General features: G+C 62.9%; 2 protein-coding genes across 3 annotated transcripts in view; one reads left to right on the plus strand and one right to left on the minus strand.

Annotated features, from left to right (window-relative positions):
* THTPA (thiamine triphosphatase) overlaps positions 1–27,983 on the plus strand; it is a 46,395-nt gene that overhangs the window by 13,176 nt on the left and 5,236 nt on the right. The window lies entirely within an intron of this gene.
* On the minus strand, positions 1,542–27,965 carry ZFHX2 (zinc finger homeobox 2). Its single transcript, XM_075118957.1, is given in 11 exon segments — positions 1,542–3,988; positions 4,441–6,814; positions 6,816–7,702; positions 8,190–8,310; positions 8,861–9,064; positions 9,426–9,478; positions 9,942–10,007; positions 11,160–11,400; positions 11,801–12,309; positions 13,380–15,568; positions 27,743–27,965. Coding segments are annotated over 10 exon segments (7,380 nt in total). The 5' UTR covers positions 15,514–15,568; positions 27,743–27,965; the 3' UTR covers positions 1,542–3,197.

Raw genomic sequence — 27,983 nt, forward strand, 5'->3', positions numbered from 1 at the left:
AGGGGTAGAGCACTGGACTAGAGGCCAGGACTCCTGGGTTCAATTCCGAGCTACCATTGGGTGACCTTGCGCCGTACCTTAGTTTCCCCATCTGTGAAGTGGGAGAGGATGACCCGGCCCCCTTGGGAAAGTGCTTTGAGATCTGCACATCCAGGTTCTTCAGCTCTTTGGTGTTGGTGGGGAGGGAAATGTGGGGTGGATGGGGGAACCTCTCCCCCACACTGTACTCCTCCTGTCTCTTTCGTCTTCTCTTGCCCTCGGGTTAGAAAATGCCAGGTGAGCGCTTTGGGGAAGGGGTTGAGATGATGGGTGGGAGGAAGGGAGGGGGTGGGGCGGTAGGCTGGGATGAAGCGGGATGAGGGGGCCAGTGGTGGGAGGGTGAAGTTGTAGGGCAGGAGGGACGGGAGGGGCAGGGGGAGCTTGGGGCCCGTATGGGGGGGTGCATGATGGGGAATTGGGGGGACCTCCCACCCCGGTATTCCCAAGACTATTTCCTGACTGCCCGGGGTGGATGAGGCTAGATTTTGGGGGGGAGAGAGGAAAATAGAGCCAGGGCTCATTTTGGTGGGTCATACCAAAATGGCACCCAACTGGTTCCTCGCCATATGCCAATCCCCACAGGCCCACCTCCTTGTTCACCCCACCTCATTTTTGCCTCATAACCCATGACCCCCAACTCCACTGGCCCCACCCACCTCCTTAACCCCACCCCTTCCTCCATTGACCCCTCCCACCTCCTTAGCCCCACCTCTTCTCTGCAGGGGAGGAGGCGGAGTCTGGAGAAGGATGTGGAGTCTTCTTGTGCTCCCCCTCCTCCCATGAGAGGCGGGTCAAAGAGAAAGGGGCGGGGTCAATTTTAGTCACAAAAAAAAAGCAGAACTAAGGGGGGGAGGGGGAACCAGGGAACTGGGAGGGACTAATGGAGAAAGGGGTGGGGCTAATGGAGGAAGAGGTGGGGGCAATGGGGATCGGTGGAGGAAGGGGTTGGGCGAAAGGAGTAGCTTCTAGGAAGCGGGAGGGGCCAATAAGGGGAGGAGTTCAATTAAGGAAGAAGGGGAGGGGCTAAGGAGGAAGAGGTAGGGCCCGATGGGGAAAAGGGTGGGACCAGGGTGAAGAGAGGGGTTGGGGGAGCTCATGGGGAAAGGGGTGGGAAGAACAGGCCGAGGGAGGTGAGAAGGACCAATGGCAGAAGGGGCGGGTCTAATTGAGGAGGGGTGGGGCTTATGGCAAAAGAGGTGAGGTCAATGGGAGAACAGGGGCATCTCTGCAGGAGTCGGGAGAGCAGGGAAAGGGGCTGAGGTGGAGGGGCAGAGCTAGGAAAGAAGGGGTGGAGTCAGCCCAGAGGGGGCGGAGCCTTGCAGGGGGCGGGGCTCCTTCCACAGGAGGCGGAGCCAGGGCCGGGAACACACAGGACAAATCCCCTAAAACAATGGGAATTTCCACCATCTCCGTCCACTTTCTCCTTCTGATTCTTCCCCCCACTTTGCCCATCCGCTCCATGACCCGATGCGCCCCCCCGACCGCTCTTTTCTTTCATAGCATTTATTTTCAATTCCTTTTATTTCCTTTTGGGGGGGATCTTTTCCCTTGTCCCCCCTTTTCTTTAAATACACAACAAATGCCGGGTTTTTTGGTGCTCCGGTGGGGAGGGCGGGTTGGAGGCGGGGGGGGCACAAGCCCAAGTTTTATTTCCCCCCCTTCCCCCCCCATGGTTTGTAGTACGTTTGGTTCACAGCGACGAGCGGGCTCACAAAACGGCCCCTTCCCGTCGTAGAAATGACTCGATCCTGGGGTGCAGGGGACACGGGGGGGGGGAAGTTTAAAACTACCCAACCGGGTGACGGAAATGAAATCATTTCGACGGGATGAGGCGGGGAAGGGGGGCAGACCCAGCCCTTTGCCGTCGGACGTTGAGGTGCGGCCTCGGGCTGAGTTCTCTTTTGGGGGGGCGGAGGCGTCTGTCAGGTCCTCGCTCGGGTGGTTGCGTGGTTGGTGGGTTTTTGGTTGCGGTAGGAGAAGCTTTGGCTTCGCGGGGCGGCAGGTGGGGGGTGAATTCGTTCCCTCGTCCGGCGGCCTGGGTGGATGGGGAGGAAGTTTTTGGGTGGGGGGAACCGGGCACGTGGGGATCTTTTAAAGCCTTTGAAGGATTGGGGGTCGGGGGGGCACGTCCATCGATCCACGCCCTCCTCCCCGCCCCGGGTCGCCCCGGAAACACTGGGGAGCGAGGGCTGAGCCTGCAAAGCCCTCGGCCGAGAGACCGGCGGGGCGATGGGCCCCCGGTCCCCTGTTTGGTTGGGGCTGGAGCCAGTGTCTGTCTGTCCGTCCGTCCGTCCCGACGAGTTCTATACACAATGGGCGGAGCATGCTCGAGGGGAGGAGAAGAGGCGGGATTTCGGGGGGGGACGGATGGGGGGTCCAGGGGTTGCCCCCCCCCCATTTTTCATTTCCTTGAGTTTGTCTCTCGTGCTGTCCGTTGAGTTGAGTTTTGGTTTTGGCCTGTCTTGATCGGTAACAGTACGGGGCATGTGCTGGGGGGGGCAGCCTGGGGGGCACCTGGGAGTTGGCATGGGGGGAAGGGAGGCTGGGGGGGAAGGGGAAGGGAAAGGCTGGGGGAGGAGAGGGAGGTGGTGGGGTGGGTCATGTGGAAGCCCTGTCTCATGTGTGTGGGGGGGCAGAGTCTGAGACGTCTCTGGGGTGCACAGGGAGCATATGTGGGGCTGAAGGCTGGGGGCATTTGGGGGAGCCTGCGTGGCGGGAACATGCCTGACACGTGTGTGGAGAGGTGGGGGTGTGTGGGGCCAGCTGTGTTGGGAACACGCCTAGCACACGTGGGGCCACCTCGCCAACCAAGAAGGCAGGGTGTGTGCGTTCAATTCACGCCCCCCCCCACGCACCCAGCTGTGCCAACTCCCTACAGCTGGGTTGGGAGTATGGGGGAGGGGCAAGGGGGGCACATTGGGAGCTGGGGAGGCAGACTGGGGGGTATGTGGATATGTTGGAAGCTGGCAGTGGGTGTTCCGGGTGGGGGGTCCCTCAGGACCCGGGGCAGTCCTGGGTTGGGGTTCCCCAGAGTGAGGGGGCTTGGGGCCTGGCATTGGGGGTTCCAGGCTGGGGGTCACCCAGGGCGGGAGGGTTCCGGGAGGCGGGGGGGGGGGAGGGTCCAGGTGCCCCCCGTCTCCAGCTGCACCCCGCGCGGTTCATAAAGCTAGAAGCGTGGTCGAGGTAGAGTTGCTTTTTGGGCTGGGATCCGAGTGAGGTAACTTTGCTTCCTCTTTGGCAAAGGCCGGGGTGGGGCCGGGGGCGGGGCCGGGGGCGGGGCCGGCCTTGCGGCGGTGGGCGCTGGAGCGGAGGTGGGCCCCCAGCGCCTCCCGCCCGCTCACCAGCACCTCGCACGCCAGGCAGTGGTAGGTGCAGACGGGCACCCGCAGCGGAGCGGGCGCCGGCTGGCCGTAGTAGCAGAAGCCGGTCTGGTGGGCCGCGGCCGCCGCCTCCCCCTCGAACGCCGCCTTGCACTGGCAGCATAGGTAGTGGTGGGCCACGTCCACCGTGGAGACCCCGGCCGGCTCGGGGGCCTCGGGGGCGGGCAGCAGGCTGCCGGGCAGCAGGCTGATGAGGGTCTGAGGTATGACGGGATTCATGGGGAACAGCCCCTTCTTCATGCCGTACAGCTGCTGGAAGTAGCCGCCGGGCAGCGGGGCACTGAACAGAGAGGCCGGGGCACCCGCCGGCACGGAGAAGGGCAGGAACTGGGTGCCCAGGAGGGCGGGCACCGTCGGCTTCAAACTCTTCAGGGTCTTTAGGGTGGGCGAGGTGGGGTTGGCCACGGTGCTGGGAAGTCTGGTGGCTCCGGCGACGGACGCTCCGGCGGCTCCCGGCTCTGGCTGGGTCTCCCCGGCGGGCTCCAGCGCTGAGCCGAGCTGGCTCTGAGGTAAGGGACGTCCTGGCGGCGTGGAACCCAGGAGTCCGGTGCTGGGGGCGGCGGAGGGGCCTGCTCAGAGGAGGGGGAGGGGAAGGGGAAAAGCATTGCGGGGAGGTCAGCATGGTGGGCTGAGAGTCCCTGCCCCTCCCTGCCCACCTGGTCCCACTCTATCCGTGCCCCCCCTCCCCGGCATAACCATGGGAACTCCACCCCAACCCAGAGAGGGAAGGAAGTTGGGAAGGGGGAGGGGAGCCGGGGTGTAGGAAGCTGGGAGTGGGAAGGGAAATACGGGAGGAGAGGGGAAGAAGGGTGGGAAGCAGGGGGCACCGCTAGAGGAGAGGGAGTGGGGCGCATGCAGAAGGGGGACAGGGCAGGGGGAAGGTGGGTGGGCCCGGGGCAGGAGAGGGAGGAGCAATGTAGAGGCATGGGGTCAGTAGGAGGACGCTGGAAGCAGGGGCAGGGAAGCCCCCTTTCCCCTCCCCCCACTGACACCACTCACCTCTCCATGCCCTTCCACTCACCTGTGGCGCTGGCTGCCGGGGAGGCTCCAGGGGGGACGGGCAGGAGCGGGGGCCCTGGCACCCCTTCGTGGCCCTCGCTGCGCAGCTGGGCCTGCACGGCCTCCTTGAGCCGGGCCAGGTGGCCACGGGAGAACAGGTGGCCACGGCAGGAGACGTAGAAGTCGTACTTGACCTGGCAGACGGGGCACTCAGCCCGAGGCTCAGGGGGGCCCTCAGAGGGAGCCCCAGGGCCCCCCTCACCCAAGGCCACCTTAGCCTTCTTCTCTTTGGCCCGTGCGTTCTGGAACCAGACCTGGATGACCCTCTTGGGCAGGCCGATCTCCTCGCCCAGCACCTCGCACTCCTGCATGGTGGGCGTTCGGTAGGCCTCGTAACACGCCTTCATGATCTTCAGCTGCAGGCTGGACATCTGGGTCCGGTAGCGGCGCTGGCCCAGCAGATCCAGCCCAGCCACCCCCTCCGACGCCCGCCCGTGCCCGCCCGGCGACTCTGGGTCGGCCAAGGAGGAGGAAGAGGAAGAGGAGGAAGAAGAGTCGCTCAGATCACCACCAGATGGGCTCCGGGCTTCGTTAAACTCTGATGGCTCTGGCTCGGCCTGGTTGATGCTGTAGGGGACTTTGGCTGTCCCACTATCAGAGACGCCATCAGAGATGTTGGCCATCCCCCCACCGGAGACATTGGAGGTCCCCCCACCGGAGACATTGGAGGTCCCACCAACGGAGATGTTGGCCGTCCCCCCACCGGAGACATTGGAGGTCCCGCCAACGGAGATGTTGGCCATCCCCCCACCGGAGACATTGGAGGTCCCGCCAACGGAGATGTTGGCCGTCCCACCGATGGTGACGTTGGCCATCCCGCCACTGGAGATGTTGGAGATCCCAGCAATGGAGACGTTGGCCGTCCCGCCCCCAGGACTCAACTTGGCCAAGGAAGAGGATGGGGAGGTCTTGATGGGGGGGATCCCGGCGCTGGCAGCGCACCGGAACTGTCCCTTGCGTTCCCTGGCACGGGTGTTTTGGAACCACACCTGCACCACCCGTTTCTTGAGCCCCACCTCCTCTGAGATACAGTCCAGCATCTTGCGGGTGGGGTTCGAGTCCTGCACGTACCAGCGGTAGAGGACGTCCAGCTGCTCTGGGAGGATGGTGGTTCGGAGACGCTTGTCTCGCGGAGGTTCCCCTTCGCCACTGCTCCCGCCACCCGGCGACTGGCTCCCATCCTCATGCTTCCTCTTCATGGGCACCCCCTGGCTGCGGGGCAGCTCCGGCAGTGGGTCATGAGGGGCCAGGAGTGCTGAGCCATGGGCTCCTGGTGGATCTGAAGAGAATGCGGGGGCGTTGCTCTCCAGGGGCTCCATGGCTCCATCGTTCACTGGCTGATCTTCCTTGGGGTCTCCATCGCCCCTTGGTGCCTCTTCCTCCTCTTCCGCCTCCTCTTCCTCAGCTGGTGGCTCAGGCTCTTCCTCCGGTTCCTCTTCCTCTGGCTCTTCCTCTCCTTCTTCCTCCTCCTCCTCATTGCCTTCCACTGAGGGACGGTCATCATAGCATTTCTTGAGATGCCGCACCAGGTCAAAGATGCACCGGAAGGCGGCTTGGCATTTCTTACAGCTGGGTTGGCTGGTGACAATGCCCCCTCCAGCGCCCCCTGCCTCAGCACCATTCTTCCGGGCCTTCTGCCGGGCATTCTGGAACCACACCACGATGACCCGGTTGGCCAAGCCCAGGAGGATGGAGAGACGCTCCACCTCGCCGTCCTTGGGGTAGGCGCTGGCTTCAAAGAAGGACTGGAGAGCCTGCGACTGGAACTCGGTGAATTTGGTGCGGGAGAACCGCCGGCTTGACTGACCATCCCGGGATGGGTCCATCCCTGCTTCCTCTTCCTCACCCTGGACCCACCGCCCTTCAGCTTCGGCCAGCCCTGGGGGCACCACCACCGGCACCGGCTGCATCAGGAAGGGTGGGCAGAGAGGGGGGATGCCGGGGGGCGCTGGGGGGATCTCCGTGGGGGCAGGGCCCTCGGACGGCGGGTACATGCTGTCGTAGGTCTTCCGGAACTGGGCAGCGTAGCGGCTGAGGGCCTCGAAGGGCAGGAAGCGCCGGTGAACGTGCTCCTCGTGCGTCTTCAGGATGAGCATGTTGGAGAAGACCTTCCCACAGGTGCCACACCGCAGCTTCTCGGCCGGCGGGCGGGGCAGCGGGGCCACTGGAGGGGGGGCTGTGCCCCCCTGCCCCTGCTTTCCCTCATTGTACTGAATCACCAGCTCGAAGCCGAAGTTCTCCAGCAGAGCCTTGGCCGCCGGGTGGGAGGCCACGTTGGCTTCCTCTCCGCCAGCGTCCTCCTCCGTCTCCGTCTTGGCCGGGGCAGGCGGCGGGGGGCGGCGGGGGCGGGGGCGGCTCTTTGGGCGGAGCCAGGATCAGCGGGGCGGACGGGGCCGGCAGGGCCAGGGCCGGCGCAGCCAGCGCGAGCTTGGGCGCCCCCTTGAGGTCGTGCAGGTAGAAGGGCAGGAGGAGCTGGTGCTGTTGCAGCTTGAGGAGAGATTCCGGCACGACCGGGAATGGCGGCAGCAGCGGGGGGGAGAAGAGCGGTGCCGGGAAGGGCAGCGCCCCTGGCACCTCCAGGATCTTGGGGGGCTCGGCTTCAGTGGGGGGCACCGGGGCTGCCTCCCCCGCCTCCCCCGCCTCCCCTGCCTCTCCTTTGCTGGCGGCCTCCGCCTTGGCCACCCGGGAGCGGGTCTGGTGGAGCACCGAGCGCATGTGGATCTCCAGGGTGGAGCTCTGGTTGTACGACACCCGGCACGTGGTGCATTTGTAGGGCTTGTCGGAGGAGGGCGGGGGGGCACCGGGAGCCCCCGAGTCACCCCTGGACGGGGCGCTGGGGTCGGCCGAAGCCTTCTTCATCTTGTGGAGGTGGGAGACGGAGTTGTAGTGGACCAGGAGGATGTTCTTCTGGGTGAAGGACTCTTTGCACACCGTGCACTTGTAGGGCCGCGACGGATCCAAGAACTTGTCCAGGGCAAAGTTGGTGGCTTTCCGGTAGGACAGGGGGTGCCGTGGGTCCTGGAGGGCCGGCAAGGTCTCGGGGGGGCGCTGCTGCTCCTCAGAGGGGGCGGGAAGCTGGACAGGAGCTTCCTCCTCCATGTCGTTGGCCTTCGGAGCCGGGGGGGAGGCCGGGCAGGGCTGGGGGGGCAGGTCGGCTGCTGGAGGAGGAGGCGAGGGGGCAGGGGCGAGTGGGGCTGAGGTGGTGGCGTCTCCAGCAGGGGGCGCTGCAGCGAGGGGGGAGGAGCGAGAGAAAGTTGTGGGGGGATCAATAAAGGCGGCGGTTCTGGGGAGGAGTCCCCCCATATACCCCCCACTCCAGTCTCCCCAGGGGTGAACCCTTCGTGAATCCCTTGCCATCCTCCAGCTCCCATCCCAGCCCCAGGGGGCGCTGTGCCGGTGGTCCCGGTCCTGCCCCATCTCCCAGACCGGCCCCAGGGGGCGCTGTGCCAGGGGTCCCAGCCACACCCCATCTCCCATGCCGGCCCCAGGGGGCGCTGTGCCAGGGGTCCCAGCCATTCCCCATCTCCCATCCCAGCCCCAGGGGGCGCTGTGCCAGGGGTCCCAGCCACACCCCATCTCCCATGCCGGCCCCAGGGGGCGCTGTGCCAGGGGTCCCACCCATTCCCCATCTCCCATCCCAGCCCCAGGGGGCGCTGTGCCAGGGGTCCCAGCCACACCCCATCTCCCAGCCTGGCCCCAGGGGGCGCTCACCTGTGGGTGCGAATTCACACTCCCCCCTGCACTCAGGGTTGGGGGCTGCTCCTGTCTCAGGAGGTTCGGGGGCAGGGCTGGGTAGGACTTTGGTGGCAAAGTTCATCTCCACTGTGGTGGCCTGGGCAGAGAACGAAACAGGAGAATTAAATGAGTTATACCAGGCCCAGACCCCGTCTCCCAGCCTGGCACTTGGGGGCACGCTGCTGGGGGGTCCCAGCCTGGCACTAGGGGGCACTGTCTTGGGGGGTCGGCACGGTGCCGGCGGGTTCCCAGCCTGGCACTGGGGGGCGCTGTGTGTTGGGGGGGGTCCCAGCCTGGCACTGGGGGGCGCTGTGCCGGGGGTCCCAACCTGGCACTGGGGGAGCAGTGCTGGGGGGTCCCAACCTGGCACTGGGGGGTGCTGTGTGTCGGGGGGGGTCCGAGCCTGGCACTGGGGGGCGCTGTGTTTCGGGGGTCCCAGCCTGGCACAGGGGGCGCTGTGTTTCGGGGGTCCCAGCCTGGCACTGGGGGGTGCTGTGTTTTGGGGGGCCCCAGCCTGGCACTGGGGGGCGCTGTGTCAGGGGGGCCCCAGCCTGGCACAGGGGGCGCTGTGTTTCGGGGGGTCCCAGCCTGGCACTGGGGGGCACTGTGTTTTGGGGGGTCCCAGGCTGGCACGGGGGGGTGCTCACCACAAGGAGCAGTTTCTCCACACATTCGGGCACCACGTTGTGGACGTGACTGAGATGGACCCGCAGGCTGCCCCTGCCCACCAGCTGCTCCTCCTGGCACAGTGGGCACCGGTAGGTCGGCTGCAGGGCATGCTGGGAGACGGCATGGCTGCGCACCCCCGCCAGCGCCCGGCTCACGTAGCTGCAGTATGGGCAGCAGAACACCTGGGGGGGGCAGGGGGGCCGAGAGAGGGGTTGTCAGATCATATGGGGGGGCCGAAGCATTTGGGACAGGTGAAAAGGACCCAGGCCTCCGGGATGGGGGAAAGGGACCCCGGCATCGAAGACCAGAGAGGGGATCCAGGAATCTGGGACAGCTGTCCTGCAGCTCCCAGTCCCAGGAGGTGGGGCAGGGAGAGACAGGGCTGGATAAAAAGGGACCCAGGAGTCCGGGACGGGGGAAAGGAACCCAGACATCTGGGACAGCAGCCCTGCAGCTGTCAGCCCTTGGGGCATGGTGGAGGGACCAGGACTGGACCCAGGTGTCCGGGATGGGGAGTCGCCCTCTCCCAGTTGGGGTGCTCACCACGGTCTGGGTTTCCCCCGATGCGCGGCTCTTCGTCTCTGTCTCGTCCAGTCCTGCAGTGTGTGTGTGGGGGTGTGTTAGTGACTGGCTCTGCTTCCTCCCCCACCCAACCTGCACCCCCTTGAGCCCCCCCGGCTATGGGAGTGGGAGCAGTCGGGTGGGGCTGGGGGCATGATGAATGGGTGGCATGAGCCCCCCTTTGGAGAGGCTCGCCCCGCGGCCCACCCCTTCTGCCTTCGACCCTGCCCCTCTCCCCCTCCGCGGGAGCCCCTCCCCGTCTGCCCCCCGCCGAACTGCCCTGGGCCGCCAGCCATGCCCAGCACCAGCCCGCTGGCCTCCCCCTTGGGGAGTGGGCGGAGCATGCGCGGGGTCAGGGCCACCAGGCCGCCCGGCTGCAGGAGGGTCAAGCAGGGAGGGCAAAGCTGGAATCTCCCAGTGGGTTGCAGGAACCCAGGTGTCCTGCGAGGGGGGGGAGAGGGCAGAACCCAGGCGTCCTGCGGCGGAGGGGCCACTCACCTGGGGGCGGGGCTTTGTTCAGAGTCTCTTTCTCGGGGGTCGTGGGCTCGGATGCCGACTCCTTCCCTGGTGGGGGGGCAGACGGGATGGGTTATGGGAGTGGGAGCAGTCGGGTGGGGCCGGGGGTGGGGAAATGCTCCCCCGCCCCTGCTTCGTTCCCCCCATCCCTGCGTCAGTTTTGTTCGACTGGCCCCAGAACCAGACCGTGCCCCTCACTCCCGACCCGCAGCCCCCTGCCAGCCCAGCCCCCACCCCGGGCCCTGCCGGTGCCCCTCACTCCCGACCCGCAGCCCCCTGCCAGCCCAGCCCCCCCCACCAGCTCTGCCAATGCCCCTCACTCCCGACCCGCAGCCCCCTGCCAGCCCAGCCCCCCCACCAGTTCTGCCGGTGCCCCTCACTCCCGACCCGCAGCTCCCTGCCAGCCCAGCCCCCACCCCGGGCCCTGCCGGTGCCCCTCACTCCCGACCCGCAGCCCCTGCCGGCCCTGCCCCCCCACCCTGCCAGTGCCCCTCACTCCCGACCCGCAGCCCCTGCCGGCCCTGCCCGCCCCCCCCCGGGCCCTGCTGGTGCCCCTCACTCCCGACCCGCAGCCCCCTGCCAGCCCAGCCCCCACCCCAGGCCCTGCGGTGCCCCTCACTCCCGACCCGCAGCCCCCTGCCAGCCCAGTGCCCCCCCCCCGCCACCCTGCTGGTGCCCCTCACTCCCGACCCACAGCCCCTGCCGGCCCTACCCTGCCCCCCACCCAGCTCTGCCAGTGCCCCTCACTCCTGACCCGCAGCCCCCTGCTAGCCCAGCTCTGCCCCCCTGCTCTGCCAGTGCCCCTCACTCCCGACCCACAGCTCCCCAGGTTCAGGGGGTGGGGAAGGGGGGGCAGATTCCAGGCCTGGGGTCCCCCGTGCGGCTGTCAGTCGCACAGAGATAATTTCTCTCTTTCTCTGGCTCATTTTCCCCGTTCCTTCATTCGCCCCGCTGGTTGCTAGGCAACGAGTCCCGGTGTCTGTCAGAATCCATGGGGGGGGGGCGAGTTTCCCTGCAGCCGCTTCGCGCTTGAATGTGTCCCAGGGCGGCATGAGCCTGAAACACCCTGGGGGGTGGGGAGCAGCGGCTGTGACGGCGCCCCTCACTCCCGATCCGCAGCCCCATGGTCTGCCTGCCCTGGGCTCCCCCCCTTTCCCAGCTCTGCCGGTGCCCCCCCCCCGACCCATAGCCCCTGGGTACCGGTGCTCCGGGGCACGGGCTCGGCCAGGCGGATGCATCTCTCCAGGGCCTTGGTGCCCTCGTCTGTGGGTCGCCCGCCCTGCAGCAGGTGGAGGCGGTGCTGGCCCTGGGCATCGCGGTGCCGGGGGGCCCGCAGGTGGGACAGAATGGCGAGGCAGGAAGGAGCGGTGGTGTTGCAGAGCAGGCAGTGGAAGTGCGGGGGGTCGGGACCCGGTGCCGACGCCTCCAACTCCAGTAGGAACTGGGGTGGGGAGAGAGAGATCAGAGGTGTTGGTGGGGGAGCCCCCCCAACCCTGCCCCCAACACTCCCCTCCTGGCTTCCCACCCCCCCAGAACCAATGCGTCCCCCCCTCTGTTGGTTGCCTCACCCCCATGCCCGGTTGCCACGCCCTCCCCTTTCATTCCCCGCCTCCAGTGCATGGCAGACCTGCCCTCTCATAGCCCGGGCACACTCCTCATGCCCCACCCCTTCTGCTGTAGCCCCACCCTCCCCTGCTAGCCCAGCCCCTCCTCACCTTGTATCTTGGCTTGCCCTCCTCTGGTCCCCTCCCATCCCCTCTCCCCCAACTCCACACTCTCCCACAGCCCTGCCTCATCCTTACCTGGAAGCCCCACCCTTCCCCAGAGCCCTGCCCCCTCACCTTGTAGCTTCGCTCGCCCTCCTCGTGCCCCGCCCCCCGCACGTGCAGCCGCATCTTCTCCTTGCTGTTGGTCTCGTAGTCGCAGAGGTTGCAGCGCAGGTGGAGGGGGGCCGGGGCAGGGGCAGGGCCAGGCTGCAGCTCGGCCCCTCCGGGGGCGGCGGTGGGCAAGGCCCCGCCCCCCTCGCGCAGGTGGGCAGCCAGCTGGTACTTGTGGGCGTGCTTGTCAGTCTTGAGGTGCAGCTGGAAGTTGGCCTTGAGCTGGGTGCCGTAGGCGCAGAGCCGACAGCGGTGGAGATCCCCCGCCACCTCCTTCCACTCGGCCTCGGGCAGCCGGCGTGGAGCGGTGGAGTGCCGCAGCAGCTCCTCCACACTGTCCGTGCCGAACCGCTGGCACACCAGGCAGCCGAAGAGCCGCTCCGATGCCACTGGCACAGCCAGTGGGGGGGAGGCAGGGGCCGGCGGGGGCAGAGGACATGGGGAGGGGGAAAGTGACACCGGAGCCGCTGGGGCTGGGGCAGGGAGAGAAAGAGAGAAGGGGAAAGAGAAAGAGGAAAAGGAAGAAAGAATGAGAGAAAAGGGAAGAATGAATAGGAAAGAAAGGAATAAAGAATGAACAGGAAATTGAAAGAAAATGAACAAGAGAGAACGAATAAAAGAGAGAAAGAAAGAATGAATGAACGAACAAATGAGGGAGAGAGAAGACAAAAAGAATGAACGAATGAAACAGGAAGAAATGAGGAATGAATAAATGAGCAAGAAAGGCAGCCAGAACGGGGAAACAATTGAAAGAATGAATGAGAGGAAAGAGAGAAAGAATGAATGTGTGTGAGCAAGAAAGGAGGAACAAGAAAAAAGAGGAATGAAAGAACAAATTAATGTATAAGAAAGAATGCGTAAAGAAGAAACAATGAAAGTAAAGAAGGAAAGGATGGATGGATGGATGAGAGAGAGAAAAGGAAAGAACAAAAGAAAAAAGGAATGAATAAAAAATGGAAGTGGAAGGAAGGAAGGAATGAGAGAAAGAATGATTGCGAGTCAGAAAGAAGGAAGGAAGAAACGAATGAAAAGAAAGATAGGGCGAAATGTAGAGAGAAGATGGACAGAAGAGAATGGATGAAATCTGTTAATATTGACCTGAAAAGATATTTTCCCTACTGCCCCCACAAACTCTCTTGGGGGATCCCAGCCTTTCCAGCCCCCTCCAGATTCTCAGTGTCCTGCCCCCTGGAAGGAGGAAGAGGAATGATGGGATGGAGCAGGAGAGAAGGGTGGCAGTAGGGTTGGGAAGGCGGCGAGAAGCTCACTGGTGGGGTGGACATGGGGATACATGGTGAGGAAGGAGCGACATGGGAGGACGTGAACAGGGATCCCCCTATTGATGGCCATCCCAAAGTTGGACCCCATTGTTGGCCAACCCAACATTGACCCCACTGTTGGCCAACCCACCCAAAATTAACTACTGAGGGGAATGGGGGGCACAGTGTGGGCAGAAGGTCACTGGTGGTGATGGTGTTGACAGGGGGAGATGTGAAGGCATGGTGTGAGTGTCACAGTGAGGCAAAGGGCCACAGCCCCTTACCTGGTGCTGAAACCGCCCCCTTCCTCCCAGCGGGACCCAGTGGGTGGAAGCCATTGAGCAGCAGCTGGGCTGGTTCCATGGGCTTCTCCACCCGCAGTCCCTGGACGGCGCTGGTGGCTCCTGCATGGTGGTGGCCATGGTGGTGACCCAGAGCCTGCACCCCATAGAACTGGAAGAGCTCAGTCTGCGGCTGCTGTTTCCCCCCACTGCTGCCCCCCGGCTGTCCCAGGAGTCCAGGCAAGGCCAATGGCAGCCCTTGGTGGAGGAGAAGCACATTCTGCATGTGCTTTTCCGATGTCATGTGGATGCGTAGGTTGCGGGAGATGCCGGTCTCATAGCTGCAGACTTTGCACTGCCAGGACGTCTTGCTCTTGGTCTCTTTCTCCTCAGGGGCCACAGGGGTCGGGGCTGTGGGGGTGGCTGGTGGCACCGGATGGGCCCCGCTGCTCGTGTTGGCTTGGAAACCCTGAAGGTTGGCTAGATGCTTGTCCGACTGCATGTGGATGCTGAGGTTCCCCTTGGTGGTGGTGGAGTAGTTGCAGGCCTCACAGCGGTATGGCTTATAGCCACAGTTGTAACTCTCGCCGCGGGCGAGGCGTGGGTGGGGGCCTCCGGCACTGCAGAAGGCGCAGTGGCTGTTGCTTTCAGGATGCTTCTCCTTCATGTGGACATCCAAGGTCTGCTGGTACTTGTAGTGCCAGTTGCATTTGGGGCACTTGAGGGTTTTGCAGGAGTTGCGGGAATGCAGCAGGGACATGTGGCCAGAGAGACTGAGCCCAGGATAGGCCATGGCCGTGTAATCGTCCCCAAAGCCAATAGGGACCCCTCCAGTGTTGGGGTTGACCCCGCTGTTGGCCAACCCAACATTGGCCTCATTGTTGAGCTCGGTGTTGGCCAACCCAACGCTGACCTCGGTGTTGGCCTTCTCTGGTGGTGGGTCATCTGGGACGTTGGTGCCTCTTGGTGGGCTTTGGCCGTGTGAGCTTTGGTCTGGCGGAAGCCTCAGCCCATCCTCTTCTTCCTTCCTGCCTTCAGCCTTCTCCTCCTCTTGCTCCTCCTCCTGTCCCCCGTTGGCCCAGTCCACGCTGCCGGCCCTTGAATCTTTGGCATCGGGTGGCTTGCGTCCTTCTTGGGGGCTTCTCTCCTCCTCCTCCTCCTTCATTACATTCACCCATCCACTACACATTCCGGCGCTGAGGTCCACCCTGCTGGTGGGGTTATTTGGTTCTAGGAAGCTGAGGGCAGTGCCCTGGAGAATGGCGGGAACCCCTCGGGACAGGGCCCGGCGCTCCCCGGGGCTGAGCCGCACCCCATGGGCCGAGAGGGCATGGGATGCCAAGGAGCAGCCCTGTCGGAAGGAGAGACGGCAGGCCAAGCACAGCCAGGGTGGCCATGATGGTTCTTCCTCTTGGCCAACTTTGGCTTCCCCCTCCCCGTCGGTGACGGCATCTTTGGGTTCGGTGGGAGAGTTTTTGGCAGAGGTGGTGGGAGCAGAGGCCCTGGCTAGTCGGTAGCTGCGGAAGGCGCCGGATGGGGGCTGCTCGCCCGGCGCTGAGGTATTCTGGGACATTTGGTCAGTAGACATAAAGCCTTGGTTGGGGCCGCCATCTTGGACGTGGAGGGTGGACACCGGCAGGGTTGCCGTGGCGCCAGGGTAGCCCTTTGGTAAGAGAACATGGCTGCCGCTGAGGAGATAGGCTGAGCCATCAGGGAAGAAGAGCAGATGGGCTGTGCTGCCATCATCTTCCACATCCTCTTCATCATCATCATTGCCTCCTTCTTCCTCCTCCTCCTGGCCATCTTCCCTGGGGGCCGAGGGTTGGAGGAGGGATGGGCTTGGTGCTACTAGGCTGAAGCCTGCCTGGAGTTGTGGGGTGGACAAGATGGCCGCTGGGAGACTGGCGGGGCCTGGTTCCAGCCGCGGGATGGGGCTGGGCCTCATGGTCTCAGCGGGGGAAGGGGAGGCGGAGGGGGGGTCCGGCAGGGAGGGTTCTTTGGTGGCTGGAGGGGCGGAGGGGTCCTGAGGTGGCCAGCCCGCAGCCCTGGCATCCTGCCCGTCGGCCGGGGGGGCGGAGGAGGAGGAGGAGGAGGAGGAGGAGGAAGAAGAGGAGGCAAAGTTAGAGGGAGCGTCCATGGCGGTGGAGGCAGGAGGAGCGTGGAGGGGTCATCTCAGCGCAGGAGCCGAGACCCTACGGGGGGCAGGGGGGAGAACAGAGTGAAAGAAGGAGGGTGAGAAAAAAGGAGTGCACGGGAGCCCCCGCACGCCCCCCCGCGCCCCCCCGCCCCCTCCACGCAGCCAGGACCCATTGAGACTGGGCGAGCAGAGCCCCCTACGGGGCAGGGCCTAGTACTGCATCCCCCCACACCAGCGACCAGGGCCCCACTCCTCCCATCCCCTGTGGCCCCTGGGCGGGGACTGGCCGGCTCAGGGGGGCTGGGAGTGGGGCGCAGGGCCTGTCCCCTCCATGGGGCGCTGGCTGTAGGATTGGGGTGCTGGTTGGGGAGGAACTGGTGGGGGAGGGGGAGGTTGTTTAACTTGCAAATAAGAGGAGTTTATTTAACTGGCAAATCCAGGCTGGAGGAGGAATTTCCATTGCAAATGCAGCTGGACACAGGCTGGGAGTGGGGGGGGGAGGGGGGAGGACACAGGGGAGGGGCTGAGAACCACAGGGGGCACTTGGGGAGCTTGGGCTGAGAGACAGAATCGCCAGGGCATGGGACCCCTGAGACCAGCCTGCTCGGGGGAACCAGGCCTAAGAGCGGCAAAATGCACCTCCACCTCCCGGATAGCTAGATAAAGGGGGTGCAGGTGGGTGGATGGATCGGGGGGTGCAGGGGGTGGATGGCGACAGGTGGATGGATGGATGGATGAATGGATGGGGAGTGGGTGCAGGGGGTGGGTGGGTGCAGGAGATGAATGGATGGGGGGTGGAGGGTGCAGGGGGTGGGTGGGGATGGAAGGGTGGATGGGGGGGTGCAGGGGGTGGATGGATGGATGGGGGTGGGTGCAGGGGGTGGATGGATGCAGGTGGGGGGAGGCCATAGTCTGATATTCATTCCTACTCGTCCCTTGCCGTAGACCCCTCCATTTGCCGTCATTCGGCCCCCCTTTCCCCATCCATCCCCCCCGTCTCTCTCCCCCTTTTCACCCCCCCCCCGTTCCCATCTCACTCTGTCTCCCATGTCTCCGCTGGGGCGAGGGGAGGGGGAGTTCCAGGCGGGGGGGGGCGGACTCCCCCCTCCGAGGGGAGTCTTGTGGATGCAAATCACCTCATTAAGGAACCAGCGGCGGGCAGGGTAATTAGCCTGGGCCTTGTATTTCTTATCAGCGACACAAAGGCAGCGGGATGGGGGAGGGGAGAGAGATGGAGGGAAGAAAACAGGGGCTGGAGGGAGGGAAAGGGAAGGATGGAGGGAGCGAGGCAGCGGGAGACAGGGAAAGAAAACGAGAGAGAGCTCGGGAGAGCGAAAGGCTGGAAAAGAGGGTTGGAGGCAGAGGCCAGAGGGACTGACGCAAGGAATGAGACAGAAGGAGGGATGGAGGGAGGGAACGAAACAGACAGAGGAGAAGGGGAGACGACGATGCAACAGACAGGAAAGAAGAGAACGGAGGAAATGGAGGAGGAAGGAGGGAAGAAGACAGAGGAGGAGGATGGAGGGAACGAAGCAGGGAGAGGAGGAGGAAGGAGGGAACGAAGCAGGGAAGGAGGATGGAGGGAACGAAGCAGGGAGAGGAGGAGGAAGGAGGGAAGGAGACAGAGGAGGAGGAAGGAGGGAACGAAGCAGGGAGAGGAGGAGGAAGGAGGGAACGAAGCAGGGAAGGAGGAGGAAGGAGAGAAGGAGACAGAGGAGAAGGATGGAGGGAACGAAGCAGGGAGAGGAGGAGGAAGGAGGGAAGGAGACAGAGGAGGAGGAAGGAGGGAACGAAGCAGGGAGAGGAGGAGGAAGGGGGGAAGGAGACAGGAGGAGAAAGGAGGGAAGGAAGCAGGGAGAGGAGAAGGAAGGAGGGAACGGAGGAGGAAGGAGGGAACGAAGCAGGGAAGGAGGAGGAAGGAGGGAAGGAGATAGAGGAGGAGGATGGAGGGAATGAAGCAGGGAGAGGAGGAGGAAGGAGGGAAGGAGACAGCGGAGGGGACAGAGCAAGGCAGTGATGGGGGGGGTGACCCAGGGGTCCATGCCGCAGGCAGTGGGGGAGGGGTGGGGTCGGCGCAGGCCGATTTGGGGAGATTCATGTTGGGGGGGCGACGGGGCCGCAGCAACTGTCAATAAAACGAGCGAGATGTCGAGAAACCAGCCTTTGGGGGAGGGGAGATGCTCTGCCCCCCCCCGAGCCCCGCTGGTGCCCCTCACTCCCGACCCGCAGCCCCCTGCCAACCCAGCCCTGTCCCCCCCCAAGCCCCGCTGGTGCCCCTCACTCCGGACCCCGCAGCCCTGATAGCCCAGCCCTGCCCCCCTGCTCCCTTCACTCTCACCTGGGGGGCAGGGCTGGCTTGTGGCACTAATTGGTGGGAGACGAGAAAGGCTCGTTACCAGCTCGGGGAGCCGCAGCCAAAGGCCTGCTGGAGCAGCGGGTGCATCCCGGAGAGGGGAGCTCCCGGCGCCTCCAGCCCCGTTCCAGCAGGGGGCGCTGGGGGGGCAGTTCCCATGCGGGGGGGGCAGGAGGGCAGGGCCTGGCTGGGGGTTGGGGGGGAGGGATGCCTGCGGTGGTTGGCCTTTCTCCCAGGCCTGACATCCCACAATGCACAAGGGCACTCGTTTGCATCGAATTTGCATACAATCCTGAGCCCTGGGTGTCCAAGAGGCTGCTCTGATCTTGTTCTGTGTGCTGACGGGGTGGGGGAGGTGTGGACTGGAGGCTCCACCCGCTCATCTGCATATGCAAATATGCAAACGCCATCAGAGGGCCCAGGGCGGAGAGACTGGGAAAGCCACAACATCCTCTGGCTCTCTTGTGTGTGCACCGATTGGGTGTGTCGGCAGTGTGTGTGTGTGTGTGTGTGTGTGTGTGTGTGTGTGAGCATGTGTGTACCGATTGGGTGTGTCGGCAGTGTGTGTGTGTGTGTGTGTGTGTGTCGGCAGTGTGTGTGTGTGTGTGTGAGCATGTGTGTACCGATTGGGTGTGTCGGCAGTGTGTGTGTGTGTGTGTGTGTGCACCGATTGGGTGTGTCGGCAGTGTGTGTGTGTGTGTGTGTGTGCACCGATTGGGTGTGTCGGCAGTGTGTGTGCACCGATTGGGTGTGTCGGCAGTGTGTGTGTGTGTGTGTGTGTGTACCGATTGGGTGTGTTGGCAGTGTGTGTGTGTGTGTGAGCATGTGTGTACCGATTGGGTGTGTCGGCAGTGTGTGTGAGTGTGTGTGTGTACCGATTGGGTGTGTCGGCAGTGTGTGTGTGTGTGTGTGTGTGTGTGTCGGCAGTGTGTGTGTGTGTGTGAGCATGTGTGTGCCGATTGGGTGTGTCGGCAGTGTGTGTGTGTGTGTGTGTGTGTGTGTGTGTGTGTGCACCGATTGGGTGTGTCGGCAGTGTGTGTGTGTGTGTGTGTGTGCACCGATTGGGTGTGTCGGCAGTGTGTGTGTGTGTGTGTGTGTACCGATTGGGTGTGTTGGCGGTGTGTGTGTGTGAGCATGTGTGTACCGATTGGGTGTGTCGGCAGTGTGTGTGTGTATGTGTGTGTGTGTGTACTGATTGGGTGTGTTGGCAGTGTGTGTGTGTGTGTGTGTGAGCGTGTGTGCACCGATTGGGTGTGTCGGCAGTGTGTGTGTGTGCGTGTGTGTGTGTGTGTACCGATTGGGTGTGTCAGCAGTGTGTGTGTGTGTGTGTGTGTGCCGATTGGGTGTGTCAGCAGTGTGTGTGTGTGTGTGCGTGTGTGTACCGATTGGGTGTGTCAACAGTGTGTGTGTGTGTGTGTGTGTGCCGATTGGGTGTGTCGGCAGTGTGTGTGCACCGATTGGGTGTGTCGGCAGTATGTGTGTGTGTGTGTGTGTGTGAGCGTGTGTGCACCGATTGGGTGTGTCGGCAGTGTGTGTGTGCGTGTGTGTGTGTGTGCCGATTGGGTGTGTCGGCAGTGTGTGTGCACCGATTGGGTGTGTCGGCAGTGTGTGTGTGTGTGTGTGTACCGATTGGGTGTGTTGGCAGTGTGTGTGTGTGTGTGAGCATGTGTGTACCGATTGGGTGTGCCGGCAGTGTGCGTGTGTGTGTGAGCATGTGTGTACCGATTGGGTGTGCCGGCAGTGTGCGTGTGTGTGTGAGCATGTGTGTACCGATTGGGTGTGTCGGCAGTGTGCGTGTGTGTGTGAGCATGTGTGTACCGATTGGGTGTGTCGGCAGTGTGCGTGTGTCTGTGTGTGTGTGTGTGTACCAATTGGGTGTGTTGGCAGTGTGTGTGTGTGTGTGAGTGTGTGTGTGCACCGATTGGGTGTGTCGGCAGTGTGTGTGTGTGTGAGTGTGTGTGTGCACCGATTGGGTGTGTCGGCAGTGTGTGTGTGCGTGTGTGTGTGTGAGCGTGTGTGCACCGATTGGGTGTGTCGGCAGTGTGTGTGTGCGTGTGTGTGTGTACCGATTGGGTGTGTGTCGTGTATATCGATAGGGTGTGTTGACTGTGTGTGCGTGTGTGTTGTGTGTATCGATCAGGTGTGTGTCATGTATATCTATCAGGTGTATCAGCTGTGCACGTGTGTGTGGTGTATATCCATCAAGTGTGTGTTGTGTATATTGATTGGGTGTGTGTTACGTACATCCATCAGGTGCATCGACTCTGTGTGTGTGTTGTGTTTGTCAATGGGGTGTGGGAACTGGAGGTGTGGTGTATATCGACCAGCTGTGTGGCTTGGATGCGTTATGTATACTGATCGCGCGCGTGTGTGTTCTCCACATTGATTGGGCGTGTCGCTTGGGGGTGTGTTGTGTGTATCCATTGTGGGTGCTCTTTATGTTGTGTGTGTCAATTGTATGCCAGCTGTGCACTGGTGCACTTGCTGTGTGTGTCGACTGCACACGCGTGCTCCTGCCCTGTCTGTGCCAAGTGTGTCATTGTGCGACTCTGGGGGGATGTTTGGGGTGTGTTACAGAATGCGGCAGTCCAGGGAGCCCTGTCTCTGTGTGTGCTGGTTTGTGTGGCTCAGTGTGTTGTGTTTGTGTAGTCGCACTTGAATGACCCATCTTTTTTGAGGGTAGGGGGTTGCATGTGTGTTGACGGGTATGTTGTGTATTTGTGTGAGATGTTGTGTGTGTTCCTGTCTCTCTTTGGGGGTGCTGTGTATGACTGTGAGATGCTTGTGTATATGGTGTGGTGTTGTGTAGTGGTGTGAGGGTGGAGGTTTTGGTTAGCACCTATATGTATATGGCGTGTGTGATGGGGGGGTATAGAGGTGTCTACATGTGAGTTGTGTGTGTCTGGGTGTGAGTGGTTGTGTGTACATTATTCAGTGTCAGGGTGCGGGGTGTGTGTGTGGCTGACAGCACGTGTTGTGTTACTGGGGATTGTGTGGTTGTATCTGGCTGTGGGAGTGGATTGTGTGTGTGAGAGAGAGAAAGACGGTGGAGTGTTGGTGGGGGGGTTGTGTTACTGTGGCAAGGAATGGGAGGGGGATGTGGTGGTGGTTGTGTTGTTGCGGGGGGGTTGTGTTATTGAAGTATGTGCTGTGATGTTGTTTTCCATTTGGAGATTATGTCAGGTGGGTTTTGTGTTGTTGTATTTGTTCTCTGGTAGTGTGTTGTGGGTTTCTGTTGTGGTGTAGTGTGCAGTTAGGGTGTGTGGGTGTCTTTAGGGTTTGTGTTGGAGTCATATGTTTGTTGGGTTGTATTAGACGATGTTTCTACTTTGTTTGTTGTGACTGGTTTTCTGGGTGTCTGTTGTGTACTTTTTGTGAGGGTTAGGTTTTGTGTGTGTTGTTGGTTGTGGTCTGTGTTTCTTGTGGGTTTTGCATTTTGCATATTGTTGGCTGGTTGTCCTTTCTGGTTGTTGTGGGTTTTGTATATTGTGTGTTATTGGTTGGATTTTGTGTCAGTTGGTTGCGTTTTTGGTGGGCGGTGTTGTGGATTTAGTATTTTGTGTCTTGGTGGTGGAGTTTTTGTGGGGTTGGGATTGGGGCTTTGTGCATTGTTGTTTTGTGGGTTTGCGTTGTGAGGGGTTTATTGTGGATTCTGGTTTTATTGTATGTTTCTGGTTTTATTGTGGGTTCTCTGCGGTTATGTGATTTGTATTTTGTGTGTTGTTGCTTGGTTGTGCTTTTTGGTGTTTGATTTCTGGGGGGTTGTGTCACCATTTGCTGGGGGTGCTTTGTGAAACCTTGGCGGGGTTTATATGATTGTGTGTTACATTTGTCATGTTGTGTTTGGCTTCATTCTGGGAGATGTGTTTGTGCTGGGCTTTTGTGGTGTTTGCATTTGCTTCTTCATTTGCCTGTTGTGTGGCCTGGTTGTGTGCAGCGTCCTGCTGGCTGGTTGTGTTTTGCGAGGGTGTGTTTTTGTGTGGAGTGTTGGTTGGTTGTGTTTTATCTTTCTGTTGTGTGGGACTTCGGAGGTGAGGGGCAAGCAGTTGTGTTGTGGGTCTGTATTGTGATTCTCTCGTGTGCGGTTGTGCGCTGGGTACCCCTGCCTGGTTGTGTTCTGTGTGTGTTGTGTCCTGCTGCTGGGTTGTGTTTGGTGTGTTTGTGTTGCTGTCTCCTCTGCTGTGTCCCATCACGAGCCCGTTGGGGCTGCTACACAACTCAATACGCACAGAACGGCAACACGGCAACAACCTCCTTTAGGCCTCAGCCACAGAGAATAAGTGATTCAAACACCCCATACTGCCCAGATGGGGGGAGTCCCATAAAATCAGAGAGAGAACCCAGGAGTCCTGGCTCCCAGCTCCCCGCTCTAACCACCACACCCCACTCCCCTCCCAGAGACAGGGAGAGAACCCAGGAGTCCTGTCTCCCAGCCCCCGCTGTAACCACCCCCCTCCCGCGCTGTGGGTTCTGTCCTGTGCGGGGGGAGGGGGGAGCGAGGGAGCGAAGAAGCAGGTGACGGAGGAAGAAGGATTGTAAAATCGATGGGCTGAGCCAGCCAGGGCACGGAGCTGTCGCCCACTGGAATATATGAGCTTCCTTGATACACTCCGACTTCCACCCCTCCGCCGGCCCGGCTTCTTCCTTCCCTCCACCCCTCCGCCTGCCCGGCTTCTTCCTTCCCTCCATCCCTCCGCCAACCCGGCTTCTTCCTTCCCTCCACCCCTCCGCCGGCCCGGCTTCTTCCTTCCCTCCACCCCTCCGCCTGCCCGGCTTCTTCCTTCCCTCCATCCCTCCGCCAACCCGGCTTCTTCCTTCCCTCCACCCCTCCGCAGGCCCGGCTTCTTCCTTCCCTCCACCCCTCCGCCGGCCCGGCTTCTTCCTTCCCTCCACCCCTCCGCCTGCCCGGCTTCTTCCTTCCCTCCACCCCTCCGCCAACCCGGCTTCTTCCTTCCCTCCATCCCTCCGCCAACCCGGCTTCTTCCTTCCCTCCACCCCTCCGCAGGCCCGGCTTCTTCCTTCCCTCCACCCCTCCGCCGGCCCGGCTTCTTCCTTCCCTCCACCCCTCCGCCAACCCGGCTTCTTCCTTCCCTCCATCCCTCCGCAGGCCCGGCTTCTTCCTTCCCTCCACCCCTCTGCCGGCCTGCTTCTTCCTTCCCTCCATCCCTCCGCCGGCCTAGCTTCTTCCTTCCCTCCACCCCTCTGCCGGCCCGGCTTCTTCCTTCCCTCCACCCCTCCGCAGGCCCGGCTTCTTCCTTCCCTCCACCCCTCTGCCGGCCCGGCTTCTTCCTTCCCTCCACCCCTCCACCAACCTGGCTTCTTCTTTCCCTCCACCCCTCCGCCGGCCCGGCTTCTTCCTTCCCTCCACCCCTCCGCCGGCCCGGCTTCTTCCTTCCCTCCACCCCTCCGCAGGCCCGGCTTCTTCCTTCCCTCCACCCCTCCGCCAACCCGGCTTCTTCCTTCCCTCCATCCCTCCGCAGGCCCGGCTTCTTCCTTCCCTCCACCCCTCTGCCGGCCTGCTTCTTCCTTCCCTCCATCCCTCCGCCGGCCTAGCTTCTTCCTTCCCTCCACCCCTCTGCCGGCCCGGCTTCTTCCTTCCCTCCACCCCTCCGCAGGCCCGGCTTCTTCCTTCCCTCCACCCCTCTGCCGGCCCGGCTTCTTCCTTCCCTCCACCCCTCCACCAACCTGGCTTCTTCTTTCCCTCCACCCCTCCGCCGGCCCGGCTTCTTCCTTCCCTCCACCCCTCCGCCGGCCCGGCTTCTTCCTTCCCTCCATCCCTCCGCCAACCCGGCTTCTTCCTTCCCTCCATCCCTCCGCAGGCCTGGCTTCTTCCTTCCCTCCATCCCTCCGCAGGCCCGGCTTCTTCCTTCCCTCCACCCCTCTGCCGGCCTGCTTCTTCCTTCCCTCCATCCCTCCGCCGGCCTAGCTTCTTCCTTCCCTCCACCCCTCTGCCGGCCCGGCTTCTTCCTTCCCTCCACCCCTCTGCCGGCCTGCTTCTTCCTTCCCTCCATCCCTCTGCCGGCCTGCTTCTTCCTTCCCTCCACCCCTCCGCCGGCCCGGCTTCTTCCTTCCCTCCACCCCTCCGCCAACCTGGCTTCTTCCTTCCCTCCATCCCTCCGCCAACCCGGCTTCTTCCTTCCCTCCACCCCTCCGCCAACCCGGCTTCTTCCTTCCCTCCATCCCTCTGCCGGCCCGGCTTCTTCCTTCCCTCCACTCCTCTGCCAGCCCCGCTTCTTCCTTCCCTCCATCCCTCTGCCGGCCCTTTTCCCTCCTTCCCTCCGCCAGCCTGCTTCTTCCTTCCCTCCACCCCTCCGCGAGCCCGGTTCCCTCCTTCCCTTCATCCCTCCGCCGGCCCGGCTCCTTCCTTCCTTCCATCCCTCTGCTGGCCTGGTTCCCTCCTTACCTCCATCAGCCCGGTTCCCTCCTTCTCTCCATCCCTCCGCCGGCCTGGCTTCTTCCTTCCCTCCATTCCTCCACCAGCCTGCTTCTTCCTTCCCTCCATCCCTCCGCCAGCCTGGCTTCTTCCTTCCCTCCATCCCTCCGCTGGCCCGGTTCCCTTCTTCCCTCCATCCCTCTACCAGCCTGGTTCCCTCCTTCCCTCCACCAGCCTGGCTTCTTCCTTCCCTCCATCCCTCCACCAACCCGGTTCCATCCTTCCCTCCATCCCTCTGCCAGCCAGGTTCCCTCCTTCCCTTCATCCCTCCATCCCTCTGCTGGCCCGGTTCCCTCCTTACCTCCATCCCTCCGCCAGCCTGGCTTCTTCCTTCCCTCCATCCCTCCGCTGGCCCGGTTCCTTCCCTCCCTCCATTCCTCCTCCGGCCCGGTTCCCTCCTTCCCTGCGCCAGCCTGACTCCTTCCTTCCCTCCATCCCTCTGCCAGCCTGGTTCCCTCCTTCCCTCCACCAGCCTGGCTTCTTCCTTCCCTCCATCCCTCCGCCAGCCTGCTTCTTCCTTCCCTCCATCCCTCCACCAACCCGGCTCCATCCTTCCCTCCATCCCTCTGCCAGCCAGGTTCCCTCCTTCCCTTCCTCCCTCCATCCCTCTGCTGGCCCGGTTCCCTCCTTCCCTCCATCCCTCCGCCAGCCCGGCTTCTTCCTTCCCTCCATCCCTCTGCCGGCCCGGTTCCTTCCCTCCCTCCATTCCTCCTCCGGCCCGGTTCCCTCCTTCCCTGCGCCAGCCTGACTCCTTCCTTCCCTCCAGCCCTCCGCCGGCCCGGCTTCTTCTTTCCCTCCATCCCTGTGGCTTCCCTCCATCCCTCCACCAGCCAGTTTCCCTCCATCCCTGTCTGCTTCCCTCCACACGTCCGCTGGCCTGGTTCTCTCCTTCCCTCCATCCCTCCGCCCACCCCACCCCCTCTTCTCCAGCCAAGATGGAGGGAAGGAGAGAAAGGAGGGGGGACAGTCTCTGGGGCAGTGTGTTTGGGGGTGCCGCTCTTCCCCCCACATTGTTCCCCCCACCCATGGAGGGCACGGGGGGGCATGGAGGGTGGCTCTCGCAAAACCGCTATTGCTCCTTTCCCCTCCCCCACTGTCCACATCCCCCACCCCATCTCCCCTTTGTGCCCCCCACTTCCCGACATTGCTACTCCCCCAACCCCCACCTCTGGCTGTAGCGGGGACAGGAGTGGGTGTCTGGAGCCAAACAAGGGGGCCCAGCTGGAGGGGGGGAACCCAATACCGGGACCCCCAGCAGACAACCCTCGCGTCTGGGCCTGGCCCTCCCCCCTGCACACACTCCTTGTCCCATCCCTCCTTCCATCCATCCCTCCATGCCCCATCGACCCCTCCCTCCATCTCCACATCCCCTCCACCCCTCCTTCCATCCCCGCACACCCCTCCTTCCATCCACCCTTCCATCCATCCCTCCATCTCCACATCCCCTCCACCCCTCCTTCCATCCCCGCACACCCCTCCTTCCATCCACCCTTCCATCCATCCCTCCATCTCCACATCCCCTCCACCCCTCCTTCCATCCCCGCACACCCCTCCTTCCATCCACCCTTCCATCCATCCCTCCATCTCCACATCACCTCCACCCCTCCTTCCATCCCTGCACACCCCTCCTTCCATCCACCCTTCCATCCCTCCTTCCATCCATCCCTCCATCTCCACATCCCCTCCACCCCTCCTTCCATCCATCCCTCCATCCCCCATCCCTCCATCTCCACATCCCCTCCACCCTTCCTTCCATCCATCCCTCTTTCCATCCCCGCACACCCCTCCTTCCATCCACCCTTCCATCCATCCCTCCATCTTCACATCCCCTCCATCCCTCCTTCCATCCCCGCACACCCCTCCTTCCATCCACCCCTCCACTCCTCCTTCCATCCATCTCTCCATCTCCACATCCCCTCCATCTCTCCTTCCATCCCCGCACACCCCTCCTTCCATCCTCCCTTCCATCCATCCTTCCCTCCATGCATCCCTCATCCAAACCTTCCTCCGTCCCCTATCCCTCCATCCCCACACTCCTCCATCTCCACATCCCCTCCATCCCTCCTTCCATCCCCGCACACCCCTCCTTCCATCCACCCTTCCATCCCTCCTTCCATCCATCCTCCATCTCCACATCCCCTCCACCCCTCCTTCCATCCACCCTTCCACCCCTCCTTCCATCCATCCCTCCATCTCCACATCCCCTCCAACCCTCCTTCCATCCATCCCTCCATCTCCACATCCCCTCCACCCCTCCTTCCATCCCCGCACACCCCTCCTTCCATCCACCCTTCCATCCACCATCTCCACATCCCCTCCACCCCTCCTTCCATCCTCCCTTCCGTCCCTCCATGCCCCATCCTCTATCCAACCTCCCATCCCTACATTCTCCTCTCCAGCCATCCTTCGCTTCATCCCCACACACCCCTCCATTGTCCTGTCTCAGTCCTCTCTCCTCCTCCATCCCCCCTTCCTCTCTCATCTCCTTCCCCTGCCCTCTTCCCTCCTTCCTTCTCGCCTCCCTCCCCTGTTCTGCGGGCTCCCCGCCATGCACCCTCTCCCTTTCCCCCTCTCGCCTGTCTCCTTCCCCTCCCCTCCCCTCGCCCCGTCCCCTCCCCTCACTCCTTCCCCTCCACTCCCCATCCCCTCCCCTCCACTCGCCCTGTCCCCTCCCCTCCCCCATTTCCTCCCCTTGCTCCTTCCCTTCCCCTCCACTCGCCCCATCCCCTCCCCTCCACTCGCCCCATCCCCTCCCCTCCCCTCTCTCCTTCCCTTCCCCTCCACTCTCCCCGTCCCATCCCCTCCCCTCTCTCCTTCCCCTCCCTTCCCCTCCACTCACCCCATCCCCTTCCCTAGCTCCTTCCTCTCCCCTCCCCTCGCTCCTTCCCCTCCTCTCCTTCCCTCTCTTTCTCCTTCTCCCTCTTCATTCTCCCCTCCATCATTCTATCTCCCCTTCCCCCTCTTCACCCCCCATCCATCCCCCTCTGTCTACTTCCCTGTCTCCATTCCCCTCCATTCCTCCTTGTCTCCTTCTCCCTCTCCATCGCCCTCCCTCTCTCTCTCCTTCCCCCTGTCCATCCCCCCTCCATCCCTCTCTGTCTCCTTCCCCTCTCCATCGCCCGCCCTCCCTCCCTCCCTCTGTCTCCTTCCCCCTCTCCATCCCCCTCTCTCTCCTTCCCCCGTCCATCCCTCCTCCGTCCCTCTCTGTCCCCATCCCCCTCTCCATTCTCCCCTCCATCCCCCTCTCTCTCCTTCCCCTTCCCCCTCTCCATTCTCTGTCCATCCCTCTCTGTCTCCTTCCCCCTCTCCATTCCTCCCTCCATCCCTTTCTGTCTCCTTCCCTCTCTCCATCCCCCTCCCTCTCTCCTCTGTCTCCTTCCCTCCCCCCTCCCGTTCACACGCTGCCAGCCGGAGTGAAGCGATGGGAAATCGATCCCACTTACTCTGCTCGCTGGAAGAGGGGGCTCCGCCGGGGGTGGGGATGGGGGGGGAGCTCGGCTCCGGCCGCTCCCCTCCTCCAGCGCCTCCCCCTGGCTCAGGCCCGGCCCGCGGATCGATCGGGGCGCCGCCGGGGCTTCCCCATTGATTTACACTCGTCCGCGCCCGCCCTGCTCCGCTCCCTCGCTCCGGAGCTGCCGGCAGCCGCGCCACACAATGGAATAATCAATTTCCCTCCCCCCCCCG

The sequence above is a fragment of the Caretta caretta genome, chromosome 13, assembly GCF_965140235.1.
Source record: "Caretta caretta isolate rCarCar2 chromosome 13, rCarCar1.hap1, whole genome shotgun sequence".
Taxonomy (NCBI): domain Eukaryota; kingdom Metazoa; phylum Chordata; order Testudines; family Cheloniidae; genus Caretta; species Caretta caretta.